This window comes from Camelus dromedarius, chromosome 3 (assembly GCF_036321535.1).
Source record: "Camelus dromedarius isolate mCamDro1 chromosome 3, mCamDro1.pat, whole genome shotgun sequence".
NCBI lineage: Eukaryota > Metazoa > Chordata > Mammalia > Artiodactyla > Camelidae > Camelus > Camelus dromedarius.
Genome location: NC_087438.1, coordinates 41356220 through 41376446, shown reverse-complemented (window position 1 = coordinate 41376446; position 20227 = coordinate 41356220). Strand labels below are relative to the sequence as shown.

The window sequence follows — 20227 nt, the reverse complement described above, 5'->3', positions numbered from 1 at the left end:
AACCAGAGAAGCATAAAATTATTTTTTATAATTATAAAGCCATTCACAGCTGCAAAGATAACTCAAATACATTCCAGCATAAGTTTCATGCTCATTTCTTTAATGGAGTTCATATCCCAATATTATCCAATTCCCTAGGACTCATGGATCCAAGATATATACCCAACATTATCTCACTTCTAAATGCTGCCTTGGCACTAAAAGAAAAAAAATTTTTGGATGAAATTTGGCCAGAATAGTAAGTGATCCCAATTATTAGAACAATTTCCATGTGCTGATGAGGGTAGCCCTCCCCATCCTTTTTTACTTCTGAAGAAATTCTTCAACCAATCGTGTTCTTTTAGTGCAGAAAATAGTGAATCCCTACCTTCCATGTGCATCAGAACCTCCTAGACAGTCTGTTAAAAAAATGGAGTTGCCGAAGCCAAATCTTTTTCTGACCCATAATGTTTGGTTTAGAATTTGGGAATATGAATTTTCATTACATGTTGTATTAGTTTGCTGGGGTTGCCATAATAAAATGACTCAGACTGTGTGGCTTAACTGAGAGAAATGTATTTTCTCATAGTTCTGCAGGCTTGAAGCCCAAGATCAAGGTGTCAGCAGGGTAGGCTTCTCCTGAGGCCTCTCTTCTTAGGTTGAGGGTGGCTGCCTTCTGGCTGTGTCCTCATACGGCCTTTCCTCTGTGTATACACTCCCATGGTGTCTTTTTGTGTCCAAATTTCCTCCTTTCATTAGGACACCAGTCAGACTGGAGTAGGTCACACCCTGAAGACTTCATCTTAACTTAGTTACCTCTTTTAAGGCACTATCTACAAATACAGTCACATTCTGAGGGACTAGAGGTTGTGGCTTCAACATATGAATTTGGGAGGGACACAATCCAGCTCATAACATGTGCCCTAATGTTTGTGACACAAGTGACTCAAGGTTCATACGTAGACAAACAATTTGGCCTCTAGGTAAGCTCAATGTGCAAACTCACCTCGGTCATTTAGTCTTACGTGGCTTACTATGTGCCCTCTTCCAGGAGGGTCATGCTATTTTAGTCAAAAGAAAATTATCATTTGGGTTCCATCCTTGCTGTCCACCATACTACATAAAAAAGCTTCTCCCACCCACCCTGTTGACCTCTTTCTCCTTGGCTTTATTTTTTTCCTCACACTTATCACCTTGACATAATATCTGTTTTTCCTCACTAGAACGCAAGCACCACTGTTTCACTCATCGCTGTGCCCCCAGTGTGTGGAGCAGTGACCCAGGAAGGTGAGGTGATCGTGCATTCCTTCTGTGAAGTAACAAGCAAGGCCCCCTGCTGAGGAGCTGGGGAGGTGGCAGTGTAGGAGACCTGAGAATTAAGCAGCTTTGAAGATCCCTGAGGGAAAAGGGGAGAGGAAGATTTGAGGGAATTCAAGAGCTGGCCAGGCAGGGATCAGAATTCAGCTAAATGTGAAGCCCATGAATGTCTCCTATCTGCCTTGTTGTGTGACCTCCAGCAGTTCTCACAGCTGGAGAGGAGAAGAGAGAGCAAAATGGTTACCTGAGTTCCTCAGTGACCACCATAGCTCCTTGGCATAACATTTGAGGCCCTTTACGGTAACTCCCTACTTACCTTACCTGTTTATTTGTCGGGTATACTAAGTTTCTTTTTCCTTTTCAAACACTCTTATATCTTGGCTTTGTGGGTGCTGTTCTCTTTCAATCCCCAAACTTTTGTAGCTAACTTGTTTGTCTTTTCATTCAGCTCAAATATTATATTTTGAAAGTGATCCCCAGTTTCCTCAAGTATTAGCCATAGTGCTATGATCATGACTCTTTTAAAGCACAGTCTTTGGAATACAGACCTAGATTAAAGACGTAGCTGTCGCTTACTGTGTGATCTTAGCAAAACATTAAACATTTTTGTTCTTCAGTTTCCTCACCTGTAAATGAACATAAAAATAAGGCCCCATTTTAGAGAACTGTTTGGAATGGTGAAATGAGATAATGGACCTTAAATACCTGGCAAATAATTGATCATCAGATGGTACTATTATTATAATTATTTGCATGTCTGCCTCTCTCGACAGAAGGTTTTTTAAAAGCAGGAATTATGTCATAGTCTTTTTTTTTTTATTCCTAATATTTGACACAGTGCCTGGCCTGTACATTCTCCAAAATTGTGGAATAAATTAGTGATTAGTGGAATGAAAGAGGTAGTTGAAGACGCAACTAGGGTATATGAATTTTTTCCTGAATTAGAATTACAGCGAAGAACAAGCAAGGCTTGGGAATGCACACAACTGTGCAGGGAAGAGTCAGCTTTGGTAATGACCCCCCTCCCCCAACCCCACCCCCATAAAAAACATGTTTCTTCGAGGAAATAAGGCACATACAGGAACTTTAAAACCTGAGAACCATTACAGTGCCAGGCAAAACAAACATGGACCTTGTATTCATGATACTTACAATCTGATACACTGTCCTATCGTAACACCCAATGCGCACCAATTACATTTACAATTTCCGACTTTTTGTCTAATTCTCTCAATGGAATAAACTTTGAGAAGACCAGTTTCCTATTTAACTTTGAATCTCCAGGCCCAGCACCTGTTTAATACACTGCTGGAGCTCAATATGTAAAGGTTTAGGAAATGAATGTCGTGGCACAGAAGGAAGGGAAGCAACTAGCAGCTCTAGTGGAAACAGACACTTACTTAAAATTAAATTCTTGGAGTTCCTTTGCACAACTCAAGCGGCGGAGAACTCACTCCTCCCAAGGAGCAAGCTCCTAGTCCCAAGATCCTGGGATTCTCACCCCATAGTCTGCTGGGAAACAGGAGCGAGGTACGCAACAGAAAGAAACCTTTGGATTTCAGCGATTCCAGAACCTGGCCTGATAAAGCATCGACAGGCCTAATTGCATTAGATAACTTAACCCTCCTCCACTACCTCGAGGTACCACACCAAAACCTACTTAACCTTCTCGGTACCTGTAGGGGCGACAGGCCCCGCCCCTGATTCTAAACTAGCCAATCCAAAACGCCAGAATCGGTAGCGCGGTGTCTTCTGGGATCTGTAGGCTCCCGACGTTAGATTTTTTTTTCCCCCTCCAGTTTATGACTACAATTCCCGGCGGCCACCGGGCTCCAAGGTCGGCCCTCTTTTTGGGGGCGGACTCCAGAGCGAACCGGGGGGCGGGTCCTCGCCCATCCCCCACGTGGCCAGTAGGGGTGCGGGTGATGCCCGCTGGCGATTACCACGTGTTGCGGTGATTCCGGGCTGTCGTCTTTAGACGTCTCTGACTTCCCCGGCCTGTGGGTCCGCTGCTTGCAGAGATGCCGAAGATCAAGTCAGGGGCGAGCGGCCGCCGGCTCCAGCGTCAACAACAGCGCCGGGAGCTGAAGAGTGCCGGAGGTGGGGACAGCCGGGAGGGAGCTGGGGTGAGGTCGGGTCCAGACTTCCCGCCGGACCCAGCCTAGGAGGCGGACCGCGATCTGGGCCGGGAGCGTGAGACCCGGCGGGCCCGCGCTTCCGGAGCGCTCAAGTCCCGGGCTTGCCCGGGCGCCGGCCGCAGGCCCCGCGCGCCGCCTGTGGCTTCCTTTTCAGCGAAGGGGTGGACTTACACTGTGTCAGTCCCGGCTCCGAGAGTGACGTTTGGTGCCTCTCGTAGGCGTAGAAATCGTCCCCCAACTATCCTTTCTTCTCTGGGATGGTCTGATACCTGGTTTTAGTTGGGAAATTAAGGCTATTTTCATGTTCTCTTCCAGGACTCATGTTCAACACGGGGATTGGGCAGCACATTTTGAAAAATCCTCTCATTGTTAACAGCATTATCGATAAGGTGGGTGTGGAAGAGGAGAGAGAGTTGTTGGGTTATTGGTTTTATTCTTAGGAATACCTAAGCAGAGAAAGGATGGCTGACATAAAATAGATGCTGTATAAATACTTGTTGAATGAATTGAAGAATTGTGTAGGAGTCACAAGCTGTCTTCGGTATGATTTGCTTCATTCTGTGGGTCTTGGTTTCTCCAGGCTCCGGATTCTTTTGTCCTTCGGTAGACAGTTACTTCTTAGCTTGACATGTCTGCTTGTTCAATTCCAGATTATTATTCTTCTATTCCCAGCCACTTTTTATGGGCGCCATTTATCAGAGTCAGTTTTTATTTACTCTGGAGCCTCCAAATATGTCTAAACAGACATCTTAGGAAGTTTGTTTCCCAGAGAAACTTGTATGGTACAAGCCGGTGCCACATGTAAACTCTGGAGTGTTCTGTGTAGGTTATTGATGTTCTTTTATTGTTCTGGATGATTAGGGTGCTAGGACATGAGAACAGGTGGTGCACATTACTTTCATGGCTGCTAAGGAAGCATCCTGGGGCTGTAGAAAGAGCATTGCATAGTTAAGGGATCTCATCTTGACTGTGTTATTTGCAAAATGAGGGTTGGGCTAGCTTTTTAACCTTTGGGTTCATGAATTCCTTTGGGCATCTGATGAGAGGTATGGACTCAGAATACTGCAGCTGTGTGCATGCAAACACCCAGTTTTATGTACAATTTCTGGATACTACTGCATCCCTGAAACCATACATGGATGTAGAATTAGGAAGTCCTGGTACATACAATGTACTATGATTCTCAGGCAAGATCACAATCTTTACCTTTCTAGTCTGAACTTGGTGATAACAGTTGGTAACAAGATGCTGTTACAATCATTTTGAAGGTAGAAAGCAGTATACCACTCAGAAAGAACTGCTATTCCTGCTTTCCTGACTCCTAAATTTTATGACTCTTAACTATTGTCCCAGGTTAGGAAAGATATTAGATTTTCAGATGCACCTCTGCTGAGATAATTTTGTTAAGCACATAGATCATGAGGAGATCTCCTAAAAATGAAGTCAGAGTAAGATCTTCTAACCGAGCACTTTTGAACAGAAATATTCAGACGTAAATGAAATGATGTGTTCAGATGTGCCTGTAAAGCTGAAGTGTGCTTGCTCATAGGCTGCCTTAAGACCAACTGATGTGGTGCTGGAAGTTGGCCCTGGAACTGGCAATATGACTGTGAAGTTGCTAGAAAAGGCAAAAAAGGTAAAAAGAGGTTTTAGTGTTTGGTATCAGAAAAGACTATTTGAGCAAGCTCAAGTGGTTTACAAATATAAATCTGTTTTAATTAATTGTTTTTGTTTTACAAGTAATTCTTACCCCTTTGCTAGGAACTTAATTTTAGAAAACATGAGCAAAATGGGTGACGGGGTTCAAAAGGTACAAACTTCCAGTTATGAAATAAATAAGTCCTGGGGATCTAATGGACAGCATGGTGACTATAGTTAACAATACTGTATATATTGTATATTCTTTTTTTTTATAGTATTTTTCTTTCCTTTTTTTTTGTATTGCATATTCTTAAGAGTAGTTCTCAAAAGTTTTCATCACAAGAAAAAAATTTCTAATTGTGCGATAATGGATGTTAACTAGACTTATCTTGCAATATATACAGATATCCAATCATGTACACTTGAAACTAATGCTATGTGTTAATTATATCTCAATTTTTAAAAACGGATTAAAAGAAAAAGAAAATATGGGATATATCAGTCAGGAAAACAGAATCCGTATTAGATATTTCAATAAAGGGAACTTAATATCGGATAATATTGGTGACATGGTTGTGAGGAGACTAAGAGAACAAAATGGAAACACTGAGGTCACCCAAAAATAGAAACTACAATGAGCAGTTACCACCTGTAGGCTCAGGGAAACAAAGTAAGGAGGTTGGAGTTATTGGAAGCTAGAACTTGGGAGGAGGAGACCTGAAGGGCTGGATCACAGGTCTCTGAGATCAGGGTGTCACCTGGCCTCTGGTGGTACCTTCTTTGTCTCTTGGCTGACCCAGTCTCTAATTAAATGGAAACTTTGTTGTCTTCTCTGTTGGAAATAGGCAGCACATTTTAAAGAACTTATTTGAATAGAGTTTAATGAAGAGGCTATTTCCAAAATTGGGAATGTTAAGGGAACCAGTAAGCTTTAGTGAAACACCTAGGGACTAGCAATAGCAGGAAACAGTTACCATCCAAAGGCCTCAAGGGACAACAGGAGGGAACTTTGTTACTGGAGCCCAATAAGAGTGGGAGCCACTGAGGGGAGGGTATAGCTTAAGCGGTAGAGTACCTGCTTAGCATGCAGGAAGTCCTGGGTTCAATCCCCAGTACCTCCTCTGAGAATAAATAAACCTAATTACTTCTCCCCTCCCCCTGCCAAAATAAAATAAGTAAATAATATAATAAATAAATAAAATATTTTTACTGTTCTCCAAACACTAAAAAAAAAAAAAAAAAAAAGAGTGGGAGCCACTGAGCAGGGGGCATTCATAGCAGAACACAGACGCTGCCAGAGCTTCTGCAAGGCAGGGGCAGGCAGTAGGAAACACGCCCTATGATGCCTTTCAATCCCAGCCAGAAGGCAGAGGGCAATGGAACTGGACTGCATCACCCTACAGGGTACAGAGAAAGCTGGAGAATGGATCCCGGAGCCCAACAGACTAGGCAGCACGTATGTCTACTCTGAAGACCTCGTCTTCCTGAAAGTCAGTAAAGCCTCAGCTTATATTGAATAAAAATGAAGATTTCAGCCTATCTGGTATCCTTTTTCATTTACTTGAGAAGTTATCTATGCTTTGAATTCTGGATCTTAGAGCTGAGAGAAGTGATATACTTATTCTGGGATCAGTTGCTTTGTATGCTTCTAAGAACATTTACTGTGAAGACATTGTATATTCTTTTCATCATCTGTTGATTTATAAACCATGGAGCCATATGAGCACAAGAATTCTGTCCGTTATTTGTGTAGGACTCTCACACAGTCTGGTTGTCTACTTTTCTGGGTGGTATTTCTGTTGTTCCCTTAACAACATTCCCACATTTCGTAAATAGTCTCTTCATTAAACTCTCTTCAGATAAGTTCTTTAGAATGTGCTGGTAGAATACAGTTGAAGGAATATTGATGGTAGAATTGGGAAGAGAAGTTTAATGCATTTAAATCATGTAAGAGTTACTATCGAGATAACTAAAGATTTATACTCCATACACACACCTACACATTTTTTTTTTTTAATTTAGGTAATTGCCTGTGAACTTGACCCACGGCTAGTAGCTGAACTTCACAAAAGAGTTCAGGGCACGTGAGTATACATAAAAGAATTAAAGTGCATTTCAGTCTCATGAAACAATATATTTTTTTAATTGCTTTTTTTTCTCATCATCAGACCTCTGGCTAGCAAACTTCAAGTAATGGTGGGTGATGTGTTGAAAACAGATTTGCCATTCTTTGATGCTTGTGTGGCAAACTTGCCTTATCAGGTTTGTTTTAAAATTGCAGAGGCCATTATTCTAAATGTTTCTCTGGTGTGTCTTTCCCAGAAATAACCAGTTAATTCTCTTACAGATCTCATCTCCTTTTGTCTTCAAGCTGCTGCTGCACCGACCTTTTTTCAGGTTTGTGCCAAAAAGACCAAAGTTACTGTTAAATCTTAGAAAGATTGACAATTTAGGCCATGAAGACAGATAGCCAGTGACTAAAATTAATTCAGTTGAAAAACCACTAGAGAATGTTTCATAGAAAATGCCAATTTGTGTAGAGGTCCCTCTCTCTCTCCCTCTCTCTCTCTCTCTTTCTTTCTTTTTCAATTGACAGTTGTTTGGGAGAGGTGTGGTGTAAGTCTTGCTTCTGAGGCCAGGTGGCCTTTCCCTGTTTTCTCATCCTCCTGCCATTAGCGCAGGTCAGACTTGTTATTACCTTGTATGTAGATTCCTACAGTGGCCTCCGAACTGGTTTCTAGTACAATCTGTACCAATGGTTTTCAAACTGCAGTTCAAAAATTCCTTAGTGGGTATAAAATAAAGTGAATCGTGACTCTCTTTTTAAAAAAATGACATGATATAGAATATATCACAGGGCATTCAGTGCATGTGGTCCAGGTGATTATAGTTTAATGAAACTTTTGTTTGAGTTACAGAAACACATGGACATACAGATATTTGTGGCCTTGGTTTCAGTGTCAGATGTCTTTCCTAGTGAGACTTACTGTCAAAAAAGTTGGAGAGTCAAATCCCAGCCTTGAAGATCTCTTCTCCTGTTCAGGAGTCTGCAAAATGCCTCCTGCTTGCTGAATAAACCGTACACATTCCTTAACCTGTTAAATCAGGACGCTGATGTCACAACCTGCCTCAGCTCTTCCAGAAGGGTGTTTGCTACCCCATGAATATAGTTCGGCTACTGAGCCAATTTTGTTTGTTTGGGTTCTGTTTTCTAGATGGGATGATAGACCAGTGCCGATCTGAAGTGCTTTCTTATCTGATCATTGGGGGCTTACATGTGTAAGGGGTTAGAGGTACAGCCATCACACAATGAAAAACAAGGCCAGCCGGATCGTTTTGTAGTGCTAAAGCTCAGGCTGAAAGTGTTCTCCCTCCTAACCAGCTGGACTGATTATCTTTACCCCAGATATTGCTTTGCTCTATTTCCCACCTGAGAAAATTAATTCAAGTTAAAATACATTTATAGTTGAAAATGACCTTTTGATTTATTCCTTTCTACTGTCTTTTCAGATGTGCTATACTTATGTTTCAAAGAGAATTTGCTCTCCGACTGGTTGCAAAACCTGGGGATAAATTATACTGCAGACTCTCAATTAATACACAGCTGTTGGCACGTGTGGACCATCTAATGAAAGTAAGTAACTGTTGTTGAGATAATATGGCTTACCTCATCCTTGAGCATCTAGCTATGCCTTTCTGTGAGGAGAGCATTTTTGATTACTCATTTAAAGTTGTTTTTGAGATGACTCCTTGAACATTTTCTCATTAACAGGTTGGAAAGAATAACTTCAGACCTCCACCCAAGGTGGAATCCAGTGTTGTAAGGATAGAACCTAAGAATCCACCACCACCTATCAATTTTCAGGTGAGGTTAAAATACTAGGTCATTCCATAAAGGAAAAGAAAAAGTCCAAGCTGCGAGATGTGTGCCTATAGTACCAGAAAAATCCTGAGTGTAAACAGGAAAATGTTAATTGTGATACATCCTTGTGGTGGAGTAGATGGAATAATTTTACACATGGTAGTTGAAGACCTCAAAAGAGCATGGAAAACGTCTGCAAAAAATAAAAAAGTTAGAATGCCATTGCACTTTGCTGAATTTAAAGCTGTGGAAAACATGTATCTATTTGAATAAGAAATGGGAAACAAGATAAAATGAAAATAGTTATGTTAGAGTAGTAGTATGGGTCACACTTTTTAATCAAAATTCTAATTTTTGTGATTTAAAAAAAGAAGAAAGCCAGATGACTTGATGTAAAACTTCACAGCAATCACGTTGGATGAAAATGTGTGTGGTGACTGGCGGCAGTGAAATGGTTTGTCAATTACTTCTTCAGCGAGGTTTAGTTAGGTGTATTGTACAGGCTATATTCTAAACCGTATCTTTTTTGAATCATGTTTTTTGAAAATGATACTTAGATTTAAATAAATGCCATGTCCTCTGTTCAGATGTGGAACAAATACGTATTTTTTCTAATTTTTAATATTGAGGATGCACAAAAGTGGGAAAATCAAGTATACATCTTTACTTTTGCACATGTGTGCCAGCCAGATAAATATTTAGAACATTTTAATCACTCCAGAAAGTTCCTTTCAGTTTTATATATTAAAACAAAATAATATGTAGCAAGTATAGGCAGAGTTTGATATTTTGTAAGAAAATATCCATCTACTGTTTCAGGAATGGGATGGCCTAGTAAGGATCACCTTTGTTAGGAAAAACAAGACGTTGTCTGCTGCATTTAAGTAAGTGTTCACCAATTTATAATGTATAAAAGTTCAGTGCTTCAGATACTATGCTAAGTGCTAGAATTTCATCCTTTTCTTGAACAGATACCCTAGAGCGTAGATGATCCATGTCCAGACACATTTTTATCTTTTTAATTTTGTACTTTGGGGAGAATTTAATGAAGTTTCTAGAGATGGGAATTAGATCATTTGGTTTTTTTGTTGTTTTGTTTTTTTACAAAACGGGCAAAGAACAAAAACTGACCACACATCTGCCTAGTTTTCCCTTGGGAAAATGAGGTGACAATGGACCCCTTCCATACTTTTGAAAAATTCCTGGCATTTTAACATGGAAAAATGTAACAGCAACTTGGGGCCCAAGGTCAAGAGAGGTGAAAGCCATAATGAAAAAAAAAATTTTTTTTTGAGATGATGTTTTGTGGAGAGTGTAGAGTTCTTTAAGAATGTAAGAGATGTTTATTGGGACTTATTTTTAAAAATTAGTCGCTTTTGATTATATCATAACTTTAAATATTCAACACTTTAGTTTCTTAATTTCATCATATGGAATATAGACTTAATCTTAAAGGAAATTATAATCTGATTTGGGCATAATGGTGATATCATTTCTTTATGCTCGTAGGTCAAGTGCAGTACAACAGCTATTGGAAAAAAACTACAGAATTCACTGTTCAGTCCATAATACTGTAAGTAGAAAATGTTCCTGTTGTTTCAATAATTTGTTTTAAAATATCCTATTTCTTATTCTGTTTCACCTATCATCACAAGATTCTTAATTTTACATGACATAGGATCCTTAAAAGATGGTATGTCACATCTAACTAGCACAACTTATTGGACTCTTAACAAGTCAGTGCTGCTGTGTATTTGCGCAACAGATCTGAGCAACCTTGAATACCCCACTCCATCCTCTTTAGCTACTGCAGCTTTTTCAGTCATAAAAAGATTCAGTTGTCATAATTTTTTAGTTTTAGGCATGTGTAACTTACTCAGCTTAAAATAATTGTGACCATTCCTTCTTGCTTGTTGCTTACTAGCTATTCCAAATGTAAGTAGAGGGGACTAATAGAAACAAATTAGTTTTCATTTCTTGACTCAGGTCTTACATGGTTTAATATACCACACTGCTACTTCTATTTTTCTTCTTTATGGATAAAGTCACTGAACATATGCCTACATAGGAAATTTTTAAGCTAGATAAAGAAAAATTTTTGGATGAAAGATGTGAAGTATAAAATACTTAATATTCTTAAGTGTTGGAGAGGCCATCTCTGAGAAAAACTAACTAGCTGGTAAAATAAAATTTGTGCCAAGAAAATGTGTTATTTTTAAAGGAGTTAACAGTTGCTCTAAAATTTAGTTTACAGCTTTATTTTATGTGTTATGAAGTACTTTGTGAAGCCCATAACCATGAGAACTTTCAAAATTTTTAAGAAAAAGGGTGATGCACATGGTTAACTCATTCAGGGTCTTATGAGTATTTGTATGTGCTAAAGATCAACCACTGAACTCATCAGAGATCCAAGTCTTATCTGCACAAATAGGCTTTCCAAAACTACCATGAACAAACAAGGTGACTGTTTTGACTTACTGAACTTAAAAAAAAAGAGTCAATGTGACTTCATTAAAGATATGTTGTTCATTTATTCTGAATCTTATATTGATAGATAATACCAGAAGATTTCAGCATAGCAGATAAAATACAGCAAATCCTAACCAGCACAGGTTTTAGTGACAAACGGGCCCGTTCCATGGACATAGATGACTTCATCAGGTAATTACATTTTTCTTTTCCTACATGTTTACATTTCTTTACTGTGATATCTTCAAATTAAGAGATTTAAAGGCTTTTAAGCGGCATAAGGTGCTACCTGGGAGTTATTGCATAGCACTTCCACGGCATGGAATAGTATTTGGTGTAGAAGATGGAGGCTGGTTAGCTGCAGCAGAATGAACATTTTCTTTAAGAACAGTAGTAAAGAACAGTCCGAGCCTGGAGATAACCTCTGTGGCAATTTGTGCTGCGTTGTGTGTGGTCCTCCCCTCCAGCCCCCTCCCCTAACTCCCATTCATAGTCAGTCTTAATAGTTTGTCTCTAAGTAGCCTGTAAGGTAGAAGAGTCATAATACATATAACTGGGTCTCATTCTTTTCTTCTTTATTGAGAATAGCTATTATCAAATAGATCTTAAGTATGAAATAGTATCGGTTATCTGGTTATCATTTCTAACTGGTTTAGTAATACAGTAACTTGTTTTGTGGTGGATTGAGGCAAGTTCTACATACCTGAACTGAAAGAAGGGTGTCATAATTATCTGGGCAATAAAGACCAAAATTTGTTTTCCTTGAATTAAGCAAGTAAATCTTATGAAAGCAGAATAAGTGTCAATTATTATTCAGGTAATTTTAGGTTAATTATTAACCTGTATTGTTTTTAATCACTGACACTTTGACTTCCTAACTAATAGACCATAAAATTTTGCCTGTTTAGCCAATTCATTTTTAAAGAGGCTGAAGGAAAAAAAGAGAGCAGAATGTTCTAAGTCATTGGTTTGACTTTTCTATGTTAGAAACACAACAGTATGTAATTAAGACAATAGCTGTTTAATCGGCAGGCTAGCAGTACTATTGAGTCTTTAATTAGATGTTAATCCTAGAAGTTGAATAAGTACCCATCTTTTTTAATTTCTTAAGTACCCATCTTCCTTTTTCTGACATCTTAACTCATCTTCATGGTCCCTATGGGTCATCCTGAAAATAATCTCAGGTCTAAATAGAAATGTTTCATCTTATTTTCCTTCATTCTCGTTAACTTTCTTCAAGGTTACTAAACATGCAATTTGCTAACTAGGATCTGATAAGTAGCTAGGTGCCCAGAGAGAAGCAATGTATAAGTATTTAATTTGAACCTCAATAACATTGAGCTCAGAGAGGAAGCATGGACATGTAGCCATTCCTCTCTTCTAATTCCAAATAGCTTCATGTTAATTTACCATGTTGAAATGGAACAAGTTTCGGTGTGTTCTTAGGCCAGAGAGTGTAGGTCTAAGATCATTTTATAGTTAAATTCATCATGCCTTCAGATGTACAGTCTATGACAGAAGAGGCACCAAAATGATGTAGTTTTAATTAATATATCTCTCATAAATTTAATTGAATAAAGTTTCTTTAGTGACTACTGTTATGAGTGAGTGGGCTTGACAGGTTTGCAGATGTGTTTGTGTTTTAGAGTATAGGACTATGTATGCACTATTACATGCTACAAATTAACATTTCAATACCATCCCATTTTGGTTTCTTTTTTCAGATTGCTACATGGATTCAATACAGAAGGTATCCATTTTTCTTAGGTATCTGGAAAAGAATTTTCAAACTCAAGAAAAGAATTACATTCTTAATAATTTGAGAAGATGAATTATGTATGCTTGGACACTTTGTGCTTGACTATTTTTGATTTAGTATTACTAATGCTGTCACCATTTATTACTTTGAATTTTTAAGGTAGTAAGTCTAAGTATCCAAGGTTTTTTTGGTTTTGATTTAATATATAGCAGAGAGCAGGGTCCAATTTATACCTGATAATCTTCAAGTTCAAGAGCCGCAGACACGCACAACTTTACACTTAAAAGTTATCATTTCTAAGTTTATTATATAGAGATGTTATATTTTCTGTTATATATCTGGGAGTACCTTTTTATGCTTTTAACTCTTTAGGCCTTTGTCCTTCAAGTCATAAAAACAGTTAAAATATAAGCATATTTAGTCACATATTCCGCATGCCATTTCTTGTTATTTATGTGTACAGTACAGCAATTGTTTCTTAAAATGTTATTTTGCTTCTCTCAGTCTTTCTGTTTATCCTGTACAGTTATTATCATTGCCTACCCCTTTAGCTATCCTGTATCGTAACGGGCTACATCAGGGTCTGGGTAAGCCTGAGTGTGCTACTGCCACCGTGTGGTTCAGGCATATTACTTCTGGCCATGATTCCTTACCTGTGAAATGAGGATGCTCAACTAGAATGATATGAACTATAAGATTATACAGTTTTCTCTTGGGGAGACAGTGAGAGTTAACAGAATTTCAAAGGGTATTGTAAGTCATAGCTGGCTTGGAAGTTAAAATCTCTGCCCTTCAATTTCAAAACAAACAAAAAATCCCAACCAGCCATTCTGCCATAAATGCAGGTTCCCAGTATTCATATGACTTCTAGAATATTAAAATTTTCAGTACTTTTTCACATACCTGATGAAAAAGCTTAGTTTTAAGCTATTTTTAAAATGTTAGGTTGAGAATTTCAATAATGTCATAAACAAGTCTTAATTAGCTACAATGTTTAAGTCATTATCAATATACTATTATTAATATCCCTTAACAAAGAATTATAGTAGCTGATTATTTATATAAGGAAATTAATAAAAATATTTTCAGTGACAGTTGGCTTTCTTTACACCTAACTTAATAGAAGGAGCGTTTCCAAATTGTTTTAACAAGGTACACTGAGTGAACCTAGAAGGGAAGATAAGTTGTTTGCCTAAACAGATTTGTTTTTGAAATCTGGCTGCAAAGTGGTATCTTAGATAACTAAAATAATGTATATTTTAGTTACTTATTAACAGGGATATCAGCTTTCAAGTCTGATAAAGTAAATAATGTTTAACGCAGATCCAAAAAATTTAAGTTATTCTTTAAATAATAGCTGGATCAAGCCACTTTTGTTACATAAATACTACATAAACACTACATAAACTGAAGAGTAGGATTTTTTAATCTCACAAAACTTACTTTGCAAAGTTCACTTGTACCATCTCTATCCTTAAAGGAAATACTTGTTTAAGATTTAAGTCAGCTTTCCCTCTTATTTCCCCATCCCCCTCTAAATACTCAGTTTTAAGTCCTTTTTGTAGCCTTCAGATTTCCCTACCTGTAAAACTGAAGTCCTTGATTATACTACCAAGATCTTTTCTGATACCAATTTTTAATATACTTCGATTACTTATCAGAATGAAGCCATTATAGTATCAGACAGCATGTTTGAATATGAGGAGAACTTCCAGAGATAGTACCCTTCTAATTTAAATAATAAATTAAGACTAATCTGTTGGACTTTAAAATGAGCAAATTCACGTATCTTTATTGCCCTTTGAAGGTCAGTTAGGCTCAGAAACTCCTTTTAAAACAGCCTCTGCAAAGTCAATAGTAACAGTTCCCCATTTTTCCTCTTCTCTTTGAAATAAACACAAATAGAACATATCTTACAGCTGCAAGAAAACCTGAGTCCCTTCCAAAACAAAGGTGATTGGTATTGAAGTAAATTCTGTCTAAAACTCATTCCATAGATTTCATTTATTAATAATAAGCACATTGTGAAAACCTACATTTGTTCTAGATTTCAAGTTTACAGAGGAGTTTTTCACCACGGTGTTAGGATTTCCCACAACTACCCTCGGAGTTCATAAATGAACAGTGAAGTAGGGAATTTGGCTCATGTGACTCTCTATTCACAGCTTCCCTGTAGCCCATATGAGTGAGCTGGAGTTCCCTAGTCAATCAAAACAAGATATCCTTGGGAGACTTTTTTTTGTTAATGTACTCCTATACACTATCCTGGGAACTGAGGGAAAAATCCTAGAGAGAGAGATAAATCTAACAAAATATTTACATGAAAAGTGGCCAGTTTTCTTCCTTGGAATAGCAATCTGTAAAAATAAGTGCCACCGTTTAAAAAGTAACATGCCCTAGACCAACTTGTTGGTGAGAATTTGGTGATTCTCACCAAATAATGGTGAAACATCACACATTAGGTAACAGGTGGAACTTGGGTTAGATCTGCCTTTTAAGGCAAAGCCAACTCTTTTTTTTTTTGTTTTTTAAGCTTTAATTTGTTTTCAAGGGAGTTATGTACTGTCTATACTTGGCTTAAACTAACAGCTCTATTATGGACTACTTTCAATGTATATGTAAATGTTCATGCATCAGAAGCCAATTTCCTTTAACAGTACATTTAAAGGGTACATTTTGGGGTGCTAATGGACACTTCAACTTAAGTAATGGTACTGGTAAAGATCAAATTGCACTATTAGTCTTGTTAATACCACACTGGAACACACACTGCATATATATGTATTATCCTAAGATAAAACTCTTCTCAGAATTTCATTACTTTTTATTATACACCAACTAGTTTATATTTTAGTTCTTTACAAAGAAAATGCTAAGAAAATTATAACCACGTTACATGGTTTTAAAATCATAATTCCAGATTTCTTTACATATAAGATGGAATGATCCAGCAGCTATGTCCACTGTCACAGACTTTAGTTCCATTCAATGATATGGCACATCCTGCAAAATTAACTAGTCACACACAAAAAAAGTCTCAATTACAGTAAAAATGTACACACAGTAAAGGTAATTTACAATGACAAAAGGAATGTAATTTATCTTGGCTGTGCTTCAGAAATTTAGGGTCAATAGCCTTAGTCAAGGCACAAAGCAGGAAGAGGTGAGCACAGCTGTCGCCAGGAGTGGGCAAGGTATGTACAACCACTGATGAGGTATGCATGCACGCAAAGGACTTAAAACTGCTCAGTCTTGCTACGAAAATTCAACTGAGTTAAAAGGAAATGCTGCGGCTTCCCCCTACTACTCACCTCTGGATCAAGTCCACAATCTTACTTCATCATATAGAAAATAAAATTGGCAAGGATCTCCAAAAGTAAATCACTATTAGGGGAAATGAAACAAAATGCTTCACTACTCCCAAATCTTGGTTGTGCCTCCTGGTCTAGAAGCATCTCGCAGACAAAGGAGTGTTTCACAAAACTGAAATGTCATTCAGGTGAAGGGACAAGACATTTTCCACAGACACTTAAAATTTCAAACTTTCAAATGGCCCTGACAGCTGAACCATTATTGTATGTTACAGTAGTGAGGGTCCTGGGATCCTTTAACAGCAAATGCCGATTTAAAGAGCACGGGGTCTCTTCGGGTTGATTTGCTTGCTGGCCTGTTCTTCCTCTTGTAGAGCTGCACGAAAAGATTTCACTTTATCTTGGAAAAAGAAAAGAACAAGGGAATAAGTACTGCATTACACAACTGTATAGGTCCTATCAAGTCAACTCTCTTATTTCTTAACATTAACAGAATTTTTCCTTTGTTCTTTGTTGCCCAGAAACTCACAATACAATGTTCAACTACAGCAATAGATTAGTTACAGATTCCTGGAAATACTTGTTTTTTTCTGTATCTTCAACATATTTCTGTTGTATTTGGCACATTTTACAGTGTTCAGCTTTATCTGAATTACTTTTTGCAGTGTAAACACGCTTTATTTGTGTGTAAAATATGTACAGCCATGTCTGAAAGGAACACTATGAATCTACTAAACTAAAATAGACATTTCTTCTCTCAATATTAGGAAATGTCTATTCCCAGCTCCTATTTTACCTTAAAAGATTATTTGAATTTTTACGAAGAAATGTTATTTTTTCTCCCTACCAGGGATTACAAAAGGGTATGACAGTAAAGGGGGATTATAGAACATACATTTCTTGGTCTTAAAATTGTGTCTTACCACCTATCATGTACAAATTCAGTCACATAAGAGTAAGAAATAGGTAAGTAAAAACCGGCAAAGGCAAATAACAGACAGCTGTGATGAGAAATCTTTTCTATAACAGGGGTTCTCAACAGTGATTTTTGCCCCCACCCCGTCTCTAGGGACATGTGATAATGTCTACAGACATGTTTGACTGTCAGTCACAACTGGGGTGGTGCTACTGTCATTTAGTCAGTAGAAATCAAGGATATTGGTAAGTATGGTACAAAACACAGGAGACAACACCCCCAAATAGTTACCTAACTTAAAATGTGTTAACAATGCAAAGGTTACGGCTTTCAGAAGAAAAGAAAGCTATAAAGTTGGAATCTTAATTTCTTTCCCCACTTTCTAAGTACAAAGATGTTTAAAAAGTTGACTTTTCTGAAATTTAGAAAGGAACTGAAAGACTCCTGGATCTGATACCTACTAATATAAAATAATTGCTCTCAAACTTCTTACATTAATACCAAAACCATCTCTGGAAGGTTCAAAAAAAAAAATACTTCCTAAGAAAGGATTGAATAATACGGTATGTAGAATCCTGCGAAAATTAAGGAAAGGAAGTGAACTAAGATGAAAGCTACATATTACAGAGAAAAAAATATTAGAAAGCATTGTTATCTGTCTTCTGAATAAAACACATAGAAAAAGCTGCTTGTGCATTATGGCAGATTAGAAAAATGATCAAAACACTAAATCAAGGCTTGAACATGAAGAACATTTAAAAAAAAGCACAAATTTTAGAAACCCTACATCTGCACAAACAATTCTAAATTGGCACAACGTCACTGCTGACTCTAGGATATGATTTTAAATAACCAAGTTTAGAAAGAATCTAGTTAAAAAAGTAAGCAGCCTGTTTGGTGCTAAAAACTAGCAATTTCAATCTGGTTTCATGTTGCATTGCATGTACACACACATAAAGAAGCCTACTTGCATATAAATGAAGACAGCCAATTTGCCAATGTCTAAGAAATCACCACACATAATAAATGCTTATCTGAAGCTGCACATAGATAAGCTAATTTAAAAGCCGAGAAAAAAGACATGGCATATGGGTAAACTACATGCTCCGTATCATAAGCAAAGTAGAATCCTGAAGCCTTCCCCTTGATTTTTTTTAAAACAAGTGTTCAAAGGAAAAACATGACACAAGGTGCACAGAAAGGAGGCTGTAAAAAGATGACCCTGAATAGATCTAATCCAAGGAAATAATTCTGAAAAGCATTGGCCTACCAAACAAACTGAATGTGTATATAAAATTTACAAACTTGTAAAAATATATTTCCCTTCTTTAATTGTAAGGTGTCTTTATTGTCCCCAAAGACAAAAAGACAAAAAAAAAAAAAAAAGATAAGCGAGCACCTGAAATGTTACTGTGTTTCATTTTTAGAAAAACGCAGAATGGCTATTATGTCTTTATACCTCTAGAAAGATGTTAAATGGTGCCCATAAATTTCACTTCAGATGTCTTCTCATAATAAAATCCTCCCACTAGATATGTACAAACATTAGGCAGATTTCAAACGCCAAAATGAAAAAAGAGTTACCCCGTAGCTCAGTTAAAATGTCTATTTTTTGCTCAAGAATAGCTTCAAGTTGCGTAGCATATGAATCTACATCATAGTCTACTTCTTCAGTCATCTCCAGGAGAGCCTTTTCATCTTCTAACCATCGAATAGATTCCTAAAATGACAAAAATTCTCATAAGCCTCTTTATAACATAGGAACCAATTTACAAATTTTATGTTAAACATAATCAATCATACTGAAGATAGTATTTTCTAAAATATTAATAACCATAAAACATTTTTATTCACAGAGTAAAATTAAGAAATATTTCCTTAAATTTGAACACCAATATGACAGGCCAAACAAGATGACTTCATTTTCCTATTTTTACTCTACCTGGAGTGGGCATTTGGAGGAGGAAATGAATCAAACATGCACACACACAATATATGTGTATCAATGAACAGAGTAAGTCTCAAAACCTCAACAGCTATCCAAAACAGGGAAAGAATGGGTATAATAATAAAGCTACTGTGCCAAGTGATGAGGCCTTTGGTAGCCTAGAGCTTGTAAATCATCCGGAATTAACATACCTATTTGGGGCCTCACAGTGGTTAGGCCAGGAGACAGTCCTAATTACTGACTATAAGAGACCAATGGATAGTCAATTTTAGAAGAGTCAAATGAACCACTAAATAGTAGCTACTTACTACTATTCATAAATGCTTCAAGGAGAGTCTTCATTCTTAACAGATTTTAGATATGTGGAATTTATGAGCTTCATTTTCTAGCAATGTCATGAATCATATGGCTAATTAACAAGGTCACATTATTCTGAATTGAAGAGTTTTTGGACGTAAAAATGGACACTTTCTAGCTTTTTAGGGCACATAACAATTTCACTGTTCTAAACATCAGCGCAATTTAATGGCTAATTATTAGACTGTATCACCAGGCAGAACTGGTTGACCGAGGTATAGGTACCTATTAGAAAACTATGTATGTGTGGATTAACACTGCCCTCCTTAGTACTCTTCCTTCTCCTCTGGCTGTATACTTTATTTTTTTAAAACAAAACCCTATTGTGAGAAACAGCAGATCACAGTTTGGAGGAATAATGAATGGAACTGTGAAAAGAGTACAGGATTGAAAGTCAGAACACCCAGTTCTGCCAACAAAGAACTTTTAGACTTCATGATAAAATGGCAGAACAGGAAATGACGATCTTTATAGGACACCTTGTTCCAAAAGGGCAGAGACAACAACTTTCTTAAATTTTAAGTGTCCTT

General features: G+C 37.4%; 2 protein-coding genes across 5 annotated transcripts in view; one reads left to right on the top strand and one right to left on the bottom strand.

Moving 5' to 3' along the window:
- Nucleotides 1-3169: 3169 nt before the first annotated feature.
- DIMT1 (DIM1 rRNA methyltransferase and ribosome maturation factor) lies at nucleotides 3170-13593 on the top strand. The gene is made up of 12 exons (XM_010974913.3): nucleotides 3170-3396; nucleotides 3750-3823; nucleotides 4984-5070; nucleotides 7098-7159; nucleotides 7244-7337; nucleotides 7423-7472; nucleotides 8586-8709; nucleotides 8848-8940; nucleotides 9757-9821; nucleotides 10447-10510; nucleotides 11492-11598; nucleotides 13131-13593. Exons 1-12 carry the CDS (start codon nucleotides 3318-3320, stop codon nucleotides 13171-13173), a joined length of 942 nt encoding a protein of 313 aa, XP_010973215.1. The 5' UTR covers nucleotides 3170-3317; the 3' UTR covers nucleotides 13174-13593.
- KIF2A (kinesin family member 2A) overlaps nucleotides 11445-20227 on the bottom strand; it is a 68344-nt gene continuing 59561 nt past the window's right edge. For all 4 annotated transcript variants that reach the window (XM_031445819.2, XM_031445828.2, XM_031445833.2 and 1 more), the window contains 2 exons: nucleotides 18977-19112; nucleotides 11445-16876 (listed from right to left, as the gene is read on the bottom strand). In XM_031445819.2, coding sequence (XP_031301679.2) covers nucleotides 16791-16876; nucleotides 18977-19112 — 222 coding nt within the window. In that variant the 3' untranslated portion in view covers nucleotides 11445-16790. The remainder of the gene's footprint in view (nucleotides 16877-18976; nucleotides 19113-20227) is intronic.